This window comes from Ptychodera flava, chromosome 21 (genome assembly GCF_041260155.1).
Source record: "Ptychodera flava strain L36383 chromosome 21, AS_Pfla_20210202, whole genome shotgun sequence".
NCBI classification, from domain to species: Eukaryota; Metazoa; Hemichordata; class Enteropneusta; family Ptychoderidae; genus Ptychodera; species Ptychodera flava.
The window spans coordinates 24,038,897-24,057,520 of NC_091948.1; the positions used below are offsets into that span (position 1 = coordinate 24,038,897).

General features: G+C 38.1%; 1 protein-coding gene across 2 annotated transcripts in view; it reads right to left on the reverse strand.

Moving 5' to 3' along the window:
* The window catches only part of LOC139121790 (protein mono-ADP-ribosyltransferase PARP14-like), a 44,358-nt gene that overhangs the window by 24,344 nt on the left and 1,390 nt on the right, over window positions 1–18,624 (reverse strand). Inside the window, exons 2-13 of one of the 2 annotated variants that reach the window (XM_070686949.1) lie at window positions 15,239–16,984; window positions 14,711–15,016; window positions 13,690–13,851; window positions 12,764–13,228; window positions 11,989–12,095; window positions 11,631–11,760; window positions 10,170–10,403; window positions 7,575–8,984; window positions 6,302–6,468; window positions 3,055–3,104; window positions 2,514–2,649; window positions 304–405 (exon numbers count right to left, since the gene is read on the reverse strand). In XM_070686949.1, coding sequence (XP_070543050.1) covers window positions 304–405; window positions 2,514–2,649; window positions 3,055–3,104; window positions 6,302–6,468; window positions 7,575–8,984; window positions 10,170–10,403; window positions 11,631–11,760; window positions 11,989–12,095; window positions 12,764–13,228; window positions 13,690–13,851; window positions 14,711–15,016; window positions 15,239–16,984 — 5,015 coding nt within the window. The remainder of the gene's footprint in view (window positions 1–303; window positions 406–2,513; window positions 2,650–3,054; window positions 3,105–6,301; window positions 6,469–7,574; window positions 8,985–10,169; window positions 10,404–11,630; window positions 11,761–11,988; window positions 12,096–12,763; window positions 13,229–13,689; window positions 13,852–14,710; window positions 15,017–15,238; window positions 16,985–18,624) is intronic. The other variant, XM_070686950.1, reaches the window with a different exon arrangement.

Below are 18,624 nucleotides of genomic sequence, written 5' to 3' on the forward strand. Positions count from 1 at the left end.
TTCAGCCAAGTTTCCCAGTTCTTTCTATTTTGCACTCACTTCTAGTTTAGTAGTCTTTAAAGAATACTTGAACCAGATCTTTTTTCTGTACACTGGTGTCTTGCCATTGTATTGACACCTCTTAACATTCCAAAAATGCCTGAACCCTTGCATCCCATTATTCTGTACAGAGATCCATTCCAACTGTGCCATAGAAAACAATGGGAATGGGTCAAACCACAGTGGTGAACTTCTTTGGAAGGAGTTCAACTTCTATCATAGGGTCAAGTGTTGTCAAGTGTTTCTGTTTGTTTTTTATCATACCTGTTGCAGCTTGGCACCACCAGCATTGCCAAAAGCACCGGCGACACCTCCACCGCCAGTCAACTCCAGATTACTGTTACAGGTATTCACCAAAACATCAGCCTGAAATGTGGACATTACCGACATTCATAAAGTTGTAATACAACATGAAATGCATGACTATTGAGCAATTGAAAAGCTGATTTTTAGACATAGGTATTATATACTTTATTTTATCATCGAGATTCGTCTGATCATCGAGACCTAATATTTAGTGGTACAAATGGTGGAACGTCAAATAAAACAAGTCATCGTTGATGACACAGTCCCCACTTGTTAATGGGTGCTTTGATTACAGGTCCTCAGAGAGGATAGAGTCCTCTTCATTAGGTCTGTGATAAAAATACTTTTGAATAAATTCGCTTGATACATGTCTGAGTTGTAGTTCAGGAGATGAAAAAATCGTAATAAAATGGCCACATGGTGGCCATATTGGATCGAATCACAAAACAAATCAATGTGCATATGTATGACATAGTTCAATGTCCTTGTACCAAGTTTGAATAAAATTGGTTGAGATATGCCTGAGTTATGGCTCTGTACATGAAAAAATCGTAACAAAATGGCCGCATGGCGGCCATATTGGATCGTATCACAAAACAAATTGATGTGTATCGCTATGACATTGGTCAATGTCCTTGTACCAACTTTGAATAAAATCTGTAGAAACATGCCTGAGTTATGACTCTGTACATGAAAAAATCGTAATAAAATGGGCGCCTGCTGGCAGCCATATTGGATCGTATCACAAAACAAATCAATGTGCATATGTATGACATAGGTCAATGTCCTTGTACCAATTTTGAATGAAATTGGTTGAGATATGCCTGAGTTATGGCTCTGTACATGAAACAATCGTAACAAAATGGCCGCCTGGCGGCCATATTGGATCGTATCACAAAACAAATCGATGTGCATATCTATGACACTGGTCAATGTCCTTGTACCAACTTTGAATAAAATCTGTAGAAACATGCCTGAGTTATGGCTCTGTACATGAAAAAATCGTAATAAAATGGCCGCCTGGCGGCCTTATTGGATCGTATCACAAAACAAATTGACGTGCATATGTATGACATAGGTCAATGTCCTTGTACCAATTTTGAATGAAATTGGTTGAGATATGCCTGAGTTATGGCTCTGTACATGAAAAAATCGTAACAAAATGGCCGCCTGGCGGCCATATTGGATCGTATCACAAAACAAATTGATGTGCATAGCTATGACATTGGTCAATATCCTTGTACCAACTTTGAATAAAATCTGTAGAAACATGCCTGAGTTATGGCTCTGTACATGAAAAAATCGTAATAAAATGGCCGCCTGGCAGCCATATTGGATCGTATCACAAAACAAATCAATGTGCATATGTATGACATAGGTCAATGTCCTTGTACCAATTTTGAATGAAATTGGTTGAGATATGCCCGAGTTATGGCTCTGTACATGAAAAAATCGTAACAAAATGGCCGCACGGCGGCCATATTGGATCGTATCACAAAAAGAATCAACGTGCATATCTATGACAATGGTCAATGTCCTTGTACCAACTTTGAATAAAATCAGTTGAAACATGCCTGAATTATGGCTCTGTACATGAAAAAATCGTAATAAAATGGCCGCCTGGCAGCCATATTGGATCGTATCACAAAACAAATCGACGTGCATCTGTATGACATATGAAGTAATTCTTGTACCAAGTTTGAATGAAATCGCTTCAGGCATCTCTGAGATATCTGCGTGAACGGACGGACGGACGGACGCACAGACGCGCGCACACACGCACGGACATGACCAAACCTATAAGTCCCCCTGGACGGTGTCCGTGGGGACTAACAAGGACATAACATTCTAACTCAATGAACGCACAATCCCAGATAACAACAACATAGGCTCAAACATATAAGTCCATATTGTGATATGCAAGTTTCCTCTATGAAAAACCAGTATAGCCAAGACTACCTTGTACTGTGTATGCTTTAGATTTTTGAACACATGAATAACAAAAGAGATGGTAAATTTTATGATCTTAAAACACACACGATTGGGCAGGGCTGTTGAAATACAGTATATACCCAAATGTAGATAAGTGACATTTGTAAATCTTAGAGTTTGAATATATGAATATATCCATGCATGTGAACAACCAAAATTTCACTCAGTATACCTACCTGTTGCTTGGTGATATCTCCTTGTTTGAGGGAAATTTTGATTCCTTCTGGAGTGGTGATTTTGTCTGAACGTCCACTGTGACTATTGCTGCTTTGTAATTTCCTGGATCTACTGTGACCATGACTATTACTGCGTCTGTTGTGGAAAAAGTGTTGTTTTTTCTGTTATTTTATGTTCCATCTTGTAGGTATTAAAAAACTTTGAAAAAACTTTCAATCCTTAATGACATGACAGAAATTTTTGATTTTATATACTATAAGTGGGTAAAATATACGGAAAAAGAAATATAACCCAACTACTTACCATATGTGTGACACAAATTCACAGATAGTACTAGATTATTCAAAGCTATGCCATTTCATCTGCATTGTGCAACAAACTTTCCCAGCTTTTATAGTATATGTACTGTATACATTGTATTTGAATTAACCTCAAAGAGCATTGATTTGAACATTGAAAGTCATGTGTTTGTACTTTTCCCTGAATTTCTAACTACTTTAAATTTGTAAACAGTAATGTAACTGCTGAGTTTCACATTACCTTAGTTGAGGGGGACTAAGTTGTGGCACTATAAGGTCTTCAGACATTACCTGCAGACAAAAAAATGTAAACTATATCAGCACCTACACACTTGAATGTCATTCCGAGGGAATTCCATATGAAATGCCATGCGTTGGTTTGATGGGTTGTCCTGATATACAGCTAAGGTTAACAAAGAGTACCAGTAACCGAATCGTTTTGGTGTGCAAGGGTGAAGACTTTCATAACTTGCAGTGCAAATAACTCAGTTTCTTCATATCCCAAGTGTAACTTCTCTATCACTGTTCATGGTTGCAATGGACCTGAACTCCACAATGGAGCTAAAATATGTTGTTCACACTAGGACTGATCAGTTCAAATTTGCCCACAGGATGGTTCTGGACTATTTGTTAGGCAAGGCACTCTAAGATGACATATGACTGCATGGACATAATATTGTGTAAATGCAGCTATGCAGGAAAGTGGAGATGAAAGATTTAAATGCCATATTAATGTTGAAATATTGCTCCAGACAAACACCAACATAATCAAGAATGAACCTACACAGTTCAGGATTGCAAGGGTTCTTTACCACAGTAAAACTACACAACAGAAACAATGTTAATCTTGTTTAGTAAATAATTATCTGGTCAAAATGGCAAAAAATACCGCAACTATACGGTGTCGCTCACATTTGATCAGAATTGGTACATACCAGTATGGGTACCAAAGATAAACAATGAATGTTGTTTCTATTTGTTCAGTGCAGGAAAATTCTACGTTGATGTTCTGACAATAATTTCTGCACAGTACAACCAGAAAAACAACAAGAATGACAGAAGTTTGACATACTGATACAGAGAAATTGATGTTTTGATCAAAAAAGGGCAAAACTTGTCCTAAAAACACAAATATTGAAATTTCACCACATTTTTTGCAAACAGCTTCTCAGCTTGTCAAAAGATGATCTGCAACATTTCGCGAAATCTATCAGCAATATAAATCACTGGGCCATAAGTAGTTACAGCACGCAATCTTATTTGCGCTAGTGATATGGATGTACATTGTATCTCAGACAGCGTCTAACTAAAAAAAATTATAAATCTGAAAATTTACTTAGTAAAAAATATTAGCACAGCTTTTCTCATTTGGAAAAATTTTTTTTAGAAATTTACAGTTGTAAAAAAAAATGTTCAAAATTTCATTGAGGCCACCCCCTCCCAAGATCTAATGGTCTGTCCCTTAGTTTGAGCAGGTCTGTTAATATGTAACAGTTCATAAACAATGACAGGAAATGACTAGAGGTCAGTGAAGTATCCTGTTTCAGCCATTGGCATGCGACCACTCATGAACATTTGCAGAATTTCCCTTTTTCTTACCTCATTTGCACATTTTTGACACTGATGTGTTCATTTGAACAAATTCACATCTCAACCCCTACATCTACCCACGGTCCCTCCACAAAACGGTCAAGAAACGCTTTTGTTCAAAGGTGCTAATCACCTACACAATTGCAACAGTCCGCGTTGCGGTGGACGCAGGAAGCGAATGACGTCATAGGCAAGTTAGCGTCTTGTTTCAGTGGCGTCTTGTGACACGGTCCCGCTCCGGTATCCTACGATTTTCAGTCAATCAAGCTACTTTATTTTCATCTTTCTGCACTGTTTCGCATGTATTTGAAGACTGGTGAGAAGATGAGTAAAACAGTTTCTTAAAGATCTAGGTCACTATCGAGAAATCTTGGATGATATTTTATGGCTGAGTTCAGCCATGAGGTGATCTTGACCGACGCCATGCATTTCGGAAACACTGTGAATTTTACTCCCCCGTTTGTTTTTTCACCTTTCATCAAAAAGTAAGTCATGCACCTCCTAACAAGGCAAAGACTTCGAAAAATAGGGAATCGTGTTGTGTTGTTATTTTGAAACCTAATTCGACAAGAAAACTAGTCTTTTTTGTCGCGTTTATATTTTCAAATGAAAACAAAATGGCGTCGCTTGGGATCGACGAGTCGTATCTGCATTACATGGGAAAATCCTAAAATGTCTTCCTTAACTCCCTTTTGATATCGATTTAACATGATAATTCCTCAGTTCCAAACTTTGAGAGTTCGATTTGAATTTTTAATCGTTTTCAACAAAATTCAATGCACGAAATCAAGGAACTCTTACGATGACCTTGTTTTTGCAAGGTGCTCCCGTCGACCGTGCGTCGACCCATTGAGAGTTGGCGTTATGGTAATAGTGCAACGTTTTTTCCCCCTTTTTTCTCCTTTATCGATCGTTCAGAGGTGTCAAGTGCATCCCTACCGATCGTTCAGTCTTCTCAAAAGTAGGCAATCAGGTTCATGACGGAATCTGTCCTTTCTTAAAGACACAAGTTACTGCCGAACCCAATGTTTTGATTTTGTCGACCTTTCGAATTCTCAGACCGCCAAATTTAGAGAATCTAGAAGTGTCGCGACATTTTGGTGACATGACCATGGTGCCAAACTCTCTGCCATGATTTTCCTGATTGAGGATGAAGTGAGATACAAATCATGTCGTGTATGGGTTTTCGTATGTTACCTATGAGAGACCGTGGTCAGCCCATCGATGGGTATTTATATACAAAGTGATTGTATCGGTTGCTACACTGTGGACATTGGAAGACCACTCAAGGCTTGGGTTTCGCAGCAGTACGTGTCGACGCAGGATTTTTATCTTCCAAAATGAAGTCCCAATCAACATGGGAGTCGTCAAAATTGACGAAATCGTCTCCGAACTTGTACATAGTTCACGCTGTGTGACTCCACGGCAGGCAGATGTAAACAAACTTTGGCCTTTAGACGCATGCGCAGACAATAATCAGAATGCATTCTGGGAGAATTAAGTTTCTGCTTACGATAATTTTATGCACGTAACTGTTAACACCTCCCGCCGCACACGTGATAATCCGGGATTATCCCCATCAGTAAAATCAACAGAAAGCCCAATCAAAACCCGGACTATAACAAAAGAAACTGGTGGCGTTTCTTGACCGTTTTGTGGAGGGACCGTGATCTACCTGTACACCAAATACTGAGACGGTAGCTTTGGCGGTATGGGAGCCTTTGTGTGTGATGGACATACATCCGCACATACCCACAAATATACAGACACAGACGCCACTCAGACTCATCATACGCCACTCAGACTCATCACATAAGCTCTTTTTGGTATTTATATATAAAACCAAATATGAGCTAAAAACAGACTTAAACTGATATGATGGTTGTCCATGCATTTACCTGGGGAGCAATGTCGATGGTCTCTGCTGCAGCAGCCGCAGCACCACGACTTTCACCAGCGTCCTTTCTTGTACACTTGAGATTGATAGCACACTTATGTTCCTTTTCTATCAGGCTTAGCCACTGTATGTTGGTTGTGTTTCCTTGCTTGAAGCATTTCCTAGCTCCTGTGATGTAAAGCCATGGAACAGGTGCATGTGTTAGAGGTGAACTGTTTAACAACACCATTTGCAATGGTATATAAAATTGTTTCATCATTATCAGCAGACACATATACAGCAGGTCCCTTATCAGAGATTTAAAGTTACCCCAGGCTTTAACTTTATTTTTGAGACTGGGATGCCACTCAAAAACAAAACTTCAGATGTTTATTTGTTGATTACCCAAAGAAATTTCTAACTATTTTCTTTCATCATCAAAAATAAAATCATATTATTCCTCACAAATTTTGAAAAGGAAAAAATAAAAAAAAATTGAACTTCCTCCTTTCATGAAACACAAAACTGTAACAGCCAAACTTAATCTACTCTACAAGTTTCAAAATGAGTGATTATTAGCTGTACAGAAGGAAGCAATTGCATAGTTTAATTTTTACGAGGCCGGATCTGCCCGTGATAAGCAATTCTGCCTTAAAAACTGTTTTTTCCTGCTTAGTCTCGCATGAACTGTGGACATTGTTTAGTGAAAGGAAATTAACTAATCACCAATGATGTTCAAAAATTGGTAAAGTCACTTTTGAGACAAGCTCTTTCATTGGCTACTTGACTGGCCTCTCCTTTCCAAATGCACAGATATGGCCCGGTTGATTGGCTGATAAAGTATATGAAAAATTATAATATGGACTGAACTGATGCTATATAAGTTTCTTAAACATTCCCTTGGGAAAACCAGCAATTGTGTTTCACTTTTGTTCTGTGTGTTAACTACATGTCATAGTGATAGTTACATACAGTCTATATATTTGCAACACTGACTGTCAGTATACACTGACTTCTCACAGAATGAATAGAAGAAGAAGTATACGACAATATACAAAATCACCAAATCTACAAGAATCATATAAAAATCACAAATATTTTGAAACTGGAATAAAAAGTGAAAATCAAGTGATGACATAATTATAAGTAATATAACCTTTGGATGCTTGACACATTTGAGAAAATGTATGTACAGTTGACACTAATTTGAAACATACAGGATGAATATTTGAGAATAATTTCTGAATATATTCAGTAGGACATTTAACTGTGTATTTAAAGTATGTTTTGCATACCTGGCTTGTCAATTGTCATTTCCTCTGTTACAAAGGAGCTCAATATGGCTTCCACTGCCACCGATGCATTGGACACTCCTGTGCTCGTACCAGTGACCTCAAGTCCGTTTCTAGCTGGCTTTATTTTCACTTTCTCATCACGTAGTCCCTGCAGTGTTTGATCGATGAAACTTTGGTGGTGGGCAAAGAAGAGTTGTACCACTGTGGCTGATGCGTTGATGGTCTTTGCAAGGATGGCATTGTCCTTCATGAATTGTTTTATTTCCCTAGTAGCTGTGTCAACACCATCTTCAGTACCAAGGACCTTAATCACAGGACTACTGGATTTTGCAATTTTTATGTCAATCAGAAATTCACTGACAAGTTTGCTAATTAACAATTGAAAGTTCATGTCATCCAACACTGGTTTGCACTCTTGTTTTACTTGTATCTCATCTCTGATGATCAGATCTTCCAAAATTCCAACAGCAATATCTAGATCCTTCCTTGACATTGCTGTAATCTGTAATCCTTCAGCCTCCACCGTAACTACCACTTGACATTTTGGGGTCAGCCGCTTCCCAACATATCCAAAACCTTGCTTTATCAATTTCAAAATATCTGGAGCAAGCTTCAATTCTCTCTCCTGGACCTCTGACAGAGTTTGAAGGATGTGCAGTTTGGTCTCCATGACTACCGAGGACTGGCCCTTGAAAGTGATGTTGTTCTGCTCTGGATAGATACTGACCTCCACATCATCAACTGGTAGTTTCCTCTTGATACCAATCATCTGCAACAGCCGTAGTTTCTCTACTCTGATGTTGGGACACCCATCAGTCACTACTGTTGCTTCTCTCCTCATCTTCTCCTCAATCTCCTTGACAATCTTCTGGTATTCATCGATCGCCCCAGTGACACAATGAGCCAGCCCAGTGAAAGTAACTGTGTTGTTTTTGTCATCGTCCTCTATGAGCAACTCTGATTGGTCTGCTGTGCTTCTCATTTCTTGCAGTTTCTCGCACAGCTTCGGCCACAACTCTGGAGCTGCTTTAGTTTCCTTGGAAGTGAACTTGTCTAAGATCATTTCTGCTTTCTCTACAGATTTTTCAGACCAAGTTGTCACCAGAGTCTGTATGTCCTTCATATCTATTGTCAAGGTATGATCAATTTCCAAAGTTCCCTCTCGAGGAGACTTCCAATCTATCGTTGCATTTACATCGTTCATCTCCTTTTCCACTGAAGCTTTATGTTCTGCCCTACTTGTGATGAACTCTGCTACAGCTGGATGAATCTCAATGGTAACTTGATCGGGTAGCTTTGGAATGAAGAAATCCTTCATGGACTTGGGGGGTCCAAATGCTGCATAGTATGGCACCACTGTCAGAGTTGCTTTGTTCAGTATGTGGTTCTTCTGTAGAACTTTATCAACATCTGGAAAAATAGGAGCAACAATCAAGAATTTAAATGACTGATACCAGACAACCTTGTTTTGCTAAAAAAAATATATTTTGGTGTTGATGATACTGTTGACAATCAACTCTTTTACTATATGATGGAAACTTTGGCAAATATGTTTGAACTATCTGATCACTTTAACACACAATTTCCATGATTTTAATTCCCCTGCATTGAAGCTATGTTGATTTCGATTTTGTTTACAACAATAATGGATGAAACTGGGATTTTTCTGTGAGAAGTATGTCAGCATTGTGATAATAGACAGTTTTATGTCTGCATTTATTATCTCTGTGTCAGTTTCCTCCAAGGATTTTGACTTCAAAATTTAATGCTGGTATTATTTCAACCCATGGAAAATGTGCACATATCAAAAAAATACATGTATATTAGTTAGCCTGTAATGAATTCCACCATGCTACATAGGTAGGTGGGGCCCATGGCTGTCGTTGATTATTTTGGAAAAATAAAACAAGACAGGAAAAGAATTTCATTAAAATTCAAATTTTTGAAATATTAAGCAAATATTTTGTTGAAACAGAACTTTATAGAAATTTAAATGAAAGTGAAAGCAAAAGGCAACTTCTTACAGCTACTTTCATTTTAAGCAAGTTTCCCTTTGTTTTACAATATACATAGATATTCACTTTTACCTTGTGTTTATATTTCATTTTTGTAGTATTTCCACTATTTTGAATTCGCTTTTGGAAAAACGACTGACAGAATCAAATCAAAAGGAATCATCATACAAAAAAGAGGCAAAAAAGACAACCAAACAAAAAAGGAGAGAAAATGAAAATGATAACTGTGAATTACTCCAAATTAATCAAACAGCTGCAACTGGCCACTATACAATATCTCATACTTTTGTCAAGAGGAAATCTGTTTCTTTTGTTGATTTTTCCTGAGTTGTTCATTTCCTCAAAGATTTGAATAAAGGTTTACAGCAAATAATATCAGCATTTCTCTTATTTCAAGATCTCTAACTCTCAATGGTAAAATACCTGTGCAAAAAAATTGAGCCATACTTGAAGGCATTTAATGGTCCTGATTTCAATACCTGGGTCAGGTCGAACCACTCCACAGTAACTGATACGACCAGCAAACTCTAAGCAAAGTTGGATTTATCCCTAAGACATTCCAAGGGCATTTATTAGTTACCTTTATAATCTTCAAAATAGACCAGAGCCAAGCCAGGTTCAGTCTTCCATTCAACATCTCTCACTTCAGCATGGCCGCCGCGTTGACTTTCAAAGTACAAAGGCAGCGTGTCCTCCGTTGTATGTGGGCTGATGCCACCAACAAGAACGCAATTGGTGACAAAGACTTGACTGAGCTGCAGAATATTACCCTCAAGCTTTTTCTTCTGGGTCTTCCGCTCCATTTCATCAAACCCTGTGTTTACAAAGTGAATCAAGCTGGGTAGTTACAAGCAATACCATGTGAAGAATATCCCAACAAGTTGAATGCTCACAAACACAGTCCTCGACATCTTACATCCATGCATGGAGGTACTCTCTTCCTACCTGCATGATCTATGCAACATCTTACTGACATTCCTATTTCAAGCTATATTATACCTAAGGGTCTTTCTCATAAGTTTCAAATGGCATAAAAATCTTCATTCTCTAAGTTTTCCCAATCCCCAAGAAACTAAAACTCACTGCTTGGCTGTTTCCCTATAAAATGAAGCATATGATGGCCAATTTCAGAGTTGAACTAAATATGAAAACAACATTATTTCTTTCATGCTATCTGTGTTACATGTAATCTTTGTTAAATCAATGTATATATAGAAACAAAAATTCACAGTTCCCCCTTGCAGACTGCCACCTAAGATTTATATCTCAAAACACTTACTTGTAAGTGTTTTTGCAATTGTTCAAGGAATTATTTGTACACTATGTAAGACATGTCACTTTACATGACTGACTGTCAAGCAATTTGTATGATAACAGAAACTGGCATTGTGAAAAATCTGGAGAGCTCAATTTATAAATGTTGCAATCAGGAAATTTACATCCTACAGTCAAGATCAACCAGTGGAAGGCCATTACTTCAAATGAGAGAAATTAGTAACACCAACACTAAGATATACCATATACTTAATAGACAACATCTACACACTCAAAGTTACTTAAAATTCAAGGACTTTTATAGCAATTTTCAAGGACCTTTGGGGTTCAACATATCATTTTCGAGGTAATGTTTTTTACGATACATTATTTTTTATATATCATTTTACAAACAGTGTTTCCAATCATATCATGACTTTCAAATTTCATTGGTGGCTTATCAATTTTCCAGGATTTTTCAGCACTCTATTTCATTTTCACAAACTTTCCAAGAAGCTTTAAAATTCAATGACTTTCTCTCTCTCTCTCTTGGGAGGGGGAGAGGGGGAGAGGGGAGAGAGAGAGAGAGAGAGAGAGAGAGAATAGACACTTGAAGGGAATCGCTGTCTTAATAAAAATTTTATATACAGACTGTAATTTTTTGAATGCTTATGATGCACATTTCTTTAATCAAGGGATATTTTTTAATTGGTTGAGAGAAATAAAACATCTGTGTTTTTTTTATTAATGACTATTCAACAGAAATCTAAGAAATATGATTGCTCACTTGGTACAACATCAAATGTTACCATAGCGATGCCTTCTTCAAGACCATACTCAACTTGTTTCACATCACATCTACTGATGTTTTCCAAGAACAGAAATAAGCAGTCTTCTGTGGTTTTCTCTGATACATTCTGCAGGGTTACACAAGATGTCAAGAATATCATGAAAATAATTCATGTTGACTTGAACTTTGACCTCTGGAGGTGGATCACTTAGATGATGACAGTAAAAAGGACAATGATGAATAGATACATAGGCAACATGCGTGCAGGAAGAATGTAAATAAATAAATATCACATCAAAAGTTGTTGGTGAAATCTTTGTCATGGTAATCACAATTTCTTTATCACAAGACTTACCCTAACAAGAACTCGGAACGGATCAATTGGTGGCAATGGTGGGGCTTTTCTAACCTGTAATGTACACTTATTCAGTCTGTGTGTTTTCCTCAGAACAGAATCAACAACTAAATATGCAAGAAAAATAAAAACAGACAAAAAAAGATGATTGGTAGGACAATGATATGCCTTTTGAACTGAACCAAATCATGACTTTCAAAAACATACAAAGTTTATCCGATTGAAGATTTTTCTTCGCAAACAACTTCAACTTTGAACATGATTCCTTCCTGATTGTTTGGCAAGTCATGGTCATTGAATTCAGGTGTCTATTTCCTGATCAAGTTCAAGACCAGGCAAAGGGGAGATTCTTTGCTGGCTACTGTACAGTTATCTCCCAGACGTTTTCCGTACAGCCATTTACCCTACCCCTTCGCTGTGACCAATGGGAAAATGTCTGGGTGAAACTTTAATGTTTAGGGTTAACTGTCCTGACATCCCTTCAATAAATTTGTCGAGATGACAATTTCACATTAACAAACATATCAAACAGCATATGCATTCAGAACAAACTTAGAAAGCATCTTGTTTTTCTGAGCAGACCTGAATGAACATGCCATTTAATTTTCACCAACAATGGAGGGAGTTTGGTAGACAAAGTAAACTCATGGCCTGAGCACACAATAAATCTTAGTGACTGCATGCAGTTAGTAGAACAGGATTTCACAAATATTCCAAAATATTCCAGTTTTGAGCATTACTGGACATTTAATCACTACAGCATCATTTCACCTACCTGTTGAGTGTTCAAAAGTTACAAAAGCTAAGTCGGGAGTAAAGTCCACGTTCTTCACTGGACCCCCACCACTCCTCTTGCTCTCAAAGTACAACACAAGAAGTTCAGCGGTCGTTTCTTCTGATAAGTTTCTCACTTCTATTGTATCTTGCTCCGGCTCATCTGTTGATGAGCTGTCATCATCACTAGACACATCATATTGAAATGAGACGTTGCCACCTCCTTTTCTGCTATCAGCACCAATGCCTTCATGTTTGTACTCCTTTTTGTTTGGACTCCCCTGAGCTCTTTTAACACTCTGATGTCGGTCATCTTCATCATCATCAGATGATGATGATGATGACGATGATGAAGAGGACGCTCTTTGTCTGTTGTCCACTCTTTTACGTGCCTGGGCTTGCCCTGTACCTTCATGCTGTATTTCAGTTTTCATTTGACTTGGATGTGGAGGACTCACTTTGTGATCTGTTGAAGATACAACTCAGTTGTTACAACACAAAGTAAATTACAGCCTGTAGGCAGCGAGGTTATTGATCATCAAAATTAATGCATACAAAAAATTTCTTTGGTTTTGAAGCTGATCTCTTCCCTCAGACTTCAAAAATAAATGTTCTCTCTCTGAGAATTCGATATCCACTTCTTCAGATGTATGAAATTCATCAGACATGGCTTTTGGACATGGCTAAATTTGCACAGACCATGTACACCATGACACCTGTACAAGACATTGCATGATGTAACGTCTTATGTAATGTCTAATGTATTTTCACTCATTTCAAACACTCTGTCTCAACTTTTGCCAAGGTTTATCCAAACTAATAGGAATGATTTTCAACTTGAAATTCACCATAAAACAGAAATAACATATGCAAACCACAGTAGCATGGAATATTGCAATGAAGTAGCACTACAGTATTTGAAATCACCTTTGATGTCCATTTTGCTGGGATTCCTGTCTGCTCTTTTAGTGTTGTCATAGTAATCTTCATCATCATCTGATGAGGAGGAGGAAGAGGAAGAGGAGGATGCTCTTTGTCTGTTGTCCTCTTTTTTACCTGACTGGACTTGTGCTGTTCTTTCTTCATGATCTGTCGAGATTACAGTGGTTACAAATTGAAGCAAAACAATACACTGTAGGTGAGAGAGGGTGCCGATCATATAAACTGATACATGTACAATGTAACTCCTTCAATTTGATACTTAATACCCTCAAGTCACTGTACAACAAAAAGTCATGATTGAAAAATCAATATCTGATTTTCATTTGGTATGAAGTTCATTGACATGGCTGTTGCACATGTATGTATCCTACAAGTATATAAGACACTGATGCAATTGTTACATATTTCTCTCATTTCCTACTGTCCAAGTTTTCTTTTTCTAGCTAATGGGAATGATTTTCTTCCTGACATTCACAGCGGAATGAACACGTGCATCAAACTACAGTAAGACAAAGTTTTGAGGCACCATTTAAACTGGCACATAGTGATGTTTACAAGGACCTTTGTACTTGTTGTATTTCCAATTTGTTCACTCGTATTCTGTGTAAGCCTATCTCTAATCCCTATTGTTGCTTTGACATGTGGAAATAAATTGCGCTCAGAGTCCTCCTCCCATCATTATATGGAAGAATTCTATGTTACATGTCAGTTTTTATGATCAAATGCCAAAGAGTAGAACAATGTGACACTGTGCCATTAAATTGCAGACAAATATCAGCTGTACGTTGTCTGTAGGAAACAAATTATGTATAGGCAAAAAAAAGCACTGACTCAAAGAAATTGATTTATTTCCGTATACTGTATAAATAATGTGCTTAAAAACAAAGCAAGCAACCTTATGACTTGTAATATCTTTTAAGGTCTTGTTGAATGTATGTCTTTGCATCTTGGTGCATGAAGTCCCCAGCTACAATGTGAGTATATAGTGACATGTAAATTTGCATACCTGGCAACACGTTCCTAATTTCTTTGGCGTCAGATGGTGGATGTTGTTGTTGTTGTTGTTGTTGTTGTTGCTGTTGTTGCGGTACCGGCTGCCCAGTCTGATATGAACCTGGAACACTCCCCTGATTGGTAGGGTATGGATGAGGAATGCCCATGCCTGGTTGACCGAAGACGTGTGGCTGGTACGGTGGAAACTGAGGACGTACAGCTGCTACGGACGGTCTAGGCACTGATTGGCCTTGCATCTGACTGTTTTGAATTCCAGCATTTAGCTGATTTGGTGGCGGAAAAGTTCCTCTTCCATCTGCTGGTGTGAATACAGATAGCATAAAAGAATTGCTAGATAAAGTACTTGCGATTATAATTTGTGTCACACTGTCAAATATCTCTACGACTGAGCTGAGAACTCTACTAGAAAAACAAATCATGATGAATTTACACACACTGACTCATAAAACAAGAATACTCTATGGTTAGAAAGGTTATAACAATATTATTTTATTGACTTGATCTGATGACATCTACTGACCTGGTAAGAAATACCTGACATCCTTGGTATCATATTCTGGTTGGTGGTATAGAGGTACTGGTGGTCTGACATGATGTGGATAGGGAACACTGCCCTCTCTGGTAGAGTACATATACGGATGATGACTGCCCATGCCTTGGTGAGCTGGTGGTGGATAAGGAGGAAACTGTGAAGGGACACTGGCCATGAATGGTCTAGGAACTGCTCCGGGAAAAGGAAAAGGCGGCATTTGGTAAGGAATCTGTTGGAATGTTGGCATTGTGGCCATTCCAGGATGATTTTGTTGAAATGATTGCGCAAACTTCTGCAGAGGTGTGGCCTCAGAATCAGATTTCTGCCCTGTTTTTCCTTGCTTATCTGGAATGCCAGGTTCTTTGTCATCACTGGGATCATCTCTCTCTTTCACTGACTCTCCCGTCTCTCCTGTTGGTTCTTCCATCTCCTCTTCATGTTTATCTTCATCAACCAATACATTTCCATGTGTCCCGTGTCCCTGTGTCTCATCCTCCACACCACGAATTTCCATCTGCTTGGTGTCAACATTACTTCTCTCAGTTATTTCATCCAGTAATCCTGCCTCTTCGTCTTCTTCTGTTTCTCTTTCATTGTCATGAATCACGGGATGATTTTCTCCAGGTGCTCCATCACTTGTGATAATTTGCCATTCCATATCCCCTTCATTTCTGCCTCTTGCACTGTCACTAACATGATCACTTTCACTTTGATCTTCTCTAATGTCATCTTTTAACATTCCCATTGCACTATTATTGTTGGAAGAGTTGTTTAAATCAAAGTTGACCTCATCATCAGAACTGTCACTACTGTCTTCGTCATCAAAGTCAATTTTCCGATCATCGTCACCTTCAGTAAAGTCATCCGTGAACTTTACAGCGGCAGTATCAGCACTGATGACACTAGTGATGAGACCTTCAACTTTGCCATCTTCATCACTGTCACCATGGTGTCTATCATCATCATCTTTGCTGCCATGGTCACTGTAATCAAAAGTCAACTGCAAGGCGGCAGGATCATTGTCATTAAAATATCTGCGGTTGCCAGTACAAATATTACCAATATCATCATCATCATCATCATCATCCCTGGTATCTGCTTTCTTTTCATCCAAGAAATCAGCATTGCTCAAAATTTGATCAATACCATCAGCACTCCTGTCACCACTTTTATAGATGTGATGAACACCCTGTGTTTCCTCACTGAGTACATTACCATCTTCAATGGGATCAATAACGACATGGTCAGTCTTGACATCAGTGCTATCATCATCATCATCATCATCATCATCATCATCATCTCCACCATCACCACCTTCTTTTGCAACAATAAGGAAATCATTAGAAACATTGGCATCATCAGTAGTGTGGACAGCATTGTCTTCATCATCATCTGAGTTCAAAATTGATGTAGGAAGGAAGTATTGTTGCTGGTTTTCATTCAAATCTTCGATGACAATGTCACTGCTCTGTTTCTCAGGCTCATCAGGCTGTAGTTGACAGATCTCATGGGGGATGTGCACCTTCGGTTGGCATGTGGTCAAGTTCTGCTGTTGCCAGGAAACTGGAGAGATTCCTCCTTTATCACTTTCACCACTCTCATCACTGTCACTGCTATCACTGCTGCTGCTGCTACTGCTGTCTTCAAAGATTGGTTCTAATGCAACTGGGCATGTTTTCACAAACAGCTCCTGTCCATAAAATGTATGAGTTCTCTGCAAAACACTTGGAACAACTAGAATGGGAGAAATGAACGGGTTGTGTTAATGAACCTTATCATACTGTGTACATGTACAAAGACATACACACACACATACACCTATACATCTGTGTGTATAGGTGTATGGTTATATATATATATATATATATATATATATATATATATATATATATATATATATATATATATATATATATATATATATATATATATATATATATATATATATATATATATATATATATATATTCATTCCTTTGGTGGGCATGTCTGGTAAAGGGCCAGAGATCATAGGGCATATTACTGTATTGGTGTTCCATTTTCTTTTGTCATCTTCAACATTCAATCAAAAACAACTCCATTACATGATCACCATTTACGTTTTAATAACTTCTGCCACATTTACATAGTATATTATCACATTCATTCTCATGTGTGATTTTTTAAAATAATTCCATGATCTGGTAAGGGCTGCCATTATTTTATAGTTCTTTGCACAAGACTGATCTTTGGATAACCTAACACTGTCACCGTTCAAAAACTTGACATTATTCATTTTGATCACAATGCCTTCCCTTTAATTATGAAAGTTCAAAGTGCAAAGAATGGGCGTTCAACAGTTAGTACCATTGACGATCTGATTAAAACTGCACCGAATCTCTCACACTCGGATCCAGTGCTGTTAGCTGTGTTTTTTTCTCTGTAATATACCCATGTTGGGGAAAACCATGGTTTGCAGCTCTGAAGCTACAATCTACTCCTGGGATGGTGCGTTTTTTCCGTAAAAATATTTTACCAATCATATTAATTTGGTACGGTCTGTAAAAATATTATTCACACATACCTGAGATTAATATGGTCTCAGATTAACATACCAGGGCTCGACATAAGCGCTAGCCCACTAGCCCGAGGCTAGTAAATTTTCAAGAGGACTAGTAAAAATGTCTTCGGAGGTAGTCCTGCGGACTAGTGCAATTTTCAAGTTCCGTAGTTGTCCTGGAAAGTTTATCGCTACAAAACTAATGGGACGCCGGGCCACTCATACGAAAAGAATGAACCAAGCCTCGATCATTTTATATAAAAATAAACTAACTTTTACCCAAACAAATTGGACAGTGAAACCGTGAAGCAAACTTTATTGATCACCAACTTAAAATGAAACAGTTTACCTGCTACGGAGAATCAAATTGTACTGTACATGCCAGTATGGCCCCGGGAAACACGGCTCAACGCTGAGCATCAAACGGAATTGTCTGCACGTCGTGTATTTTGGTTTGCTTGAAGCTCATCACTTCGCCTAAAAACGTGAGCAACCCCAAAATTTCGTTCAAACACTGTATCCTTGCCTTTCAAAGAAGATTTTTTCTCAAGATTTCTTCAGGGGCATTCCCAAACAACACCTCCGATAGTTCGTAGCCAGCTTGACCCTGCTTTAGAATGCCTCCACATGCTGACCTCCATATATAGTCAAGACCCCCTAGCTTGATTGAAGCTGATCTTAAAAAGAGCCATCTAGCTTGCCAAAACAGTGCTATGGCAAGTTGCTACTGCTTGTACAGGTGAGGGAATTCCTCACAGATAATTACTTGGTGCTAGCAACTTATTGTTTTGCCATTTTAGTGGAAAAGTGTAAATTATTGGGGCAATAATAGTGA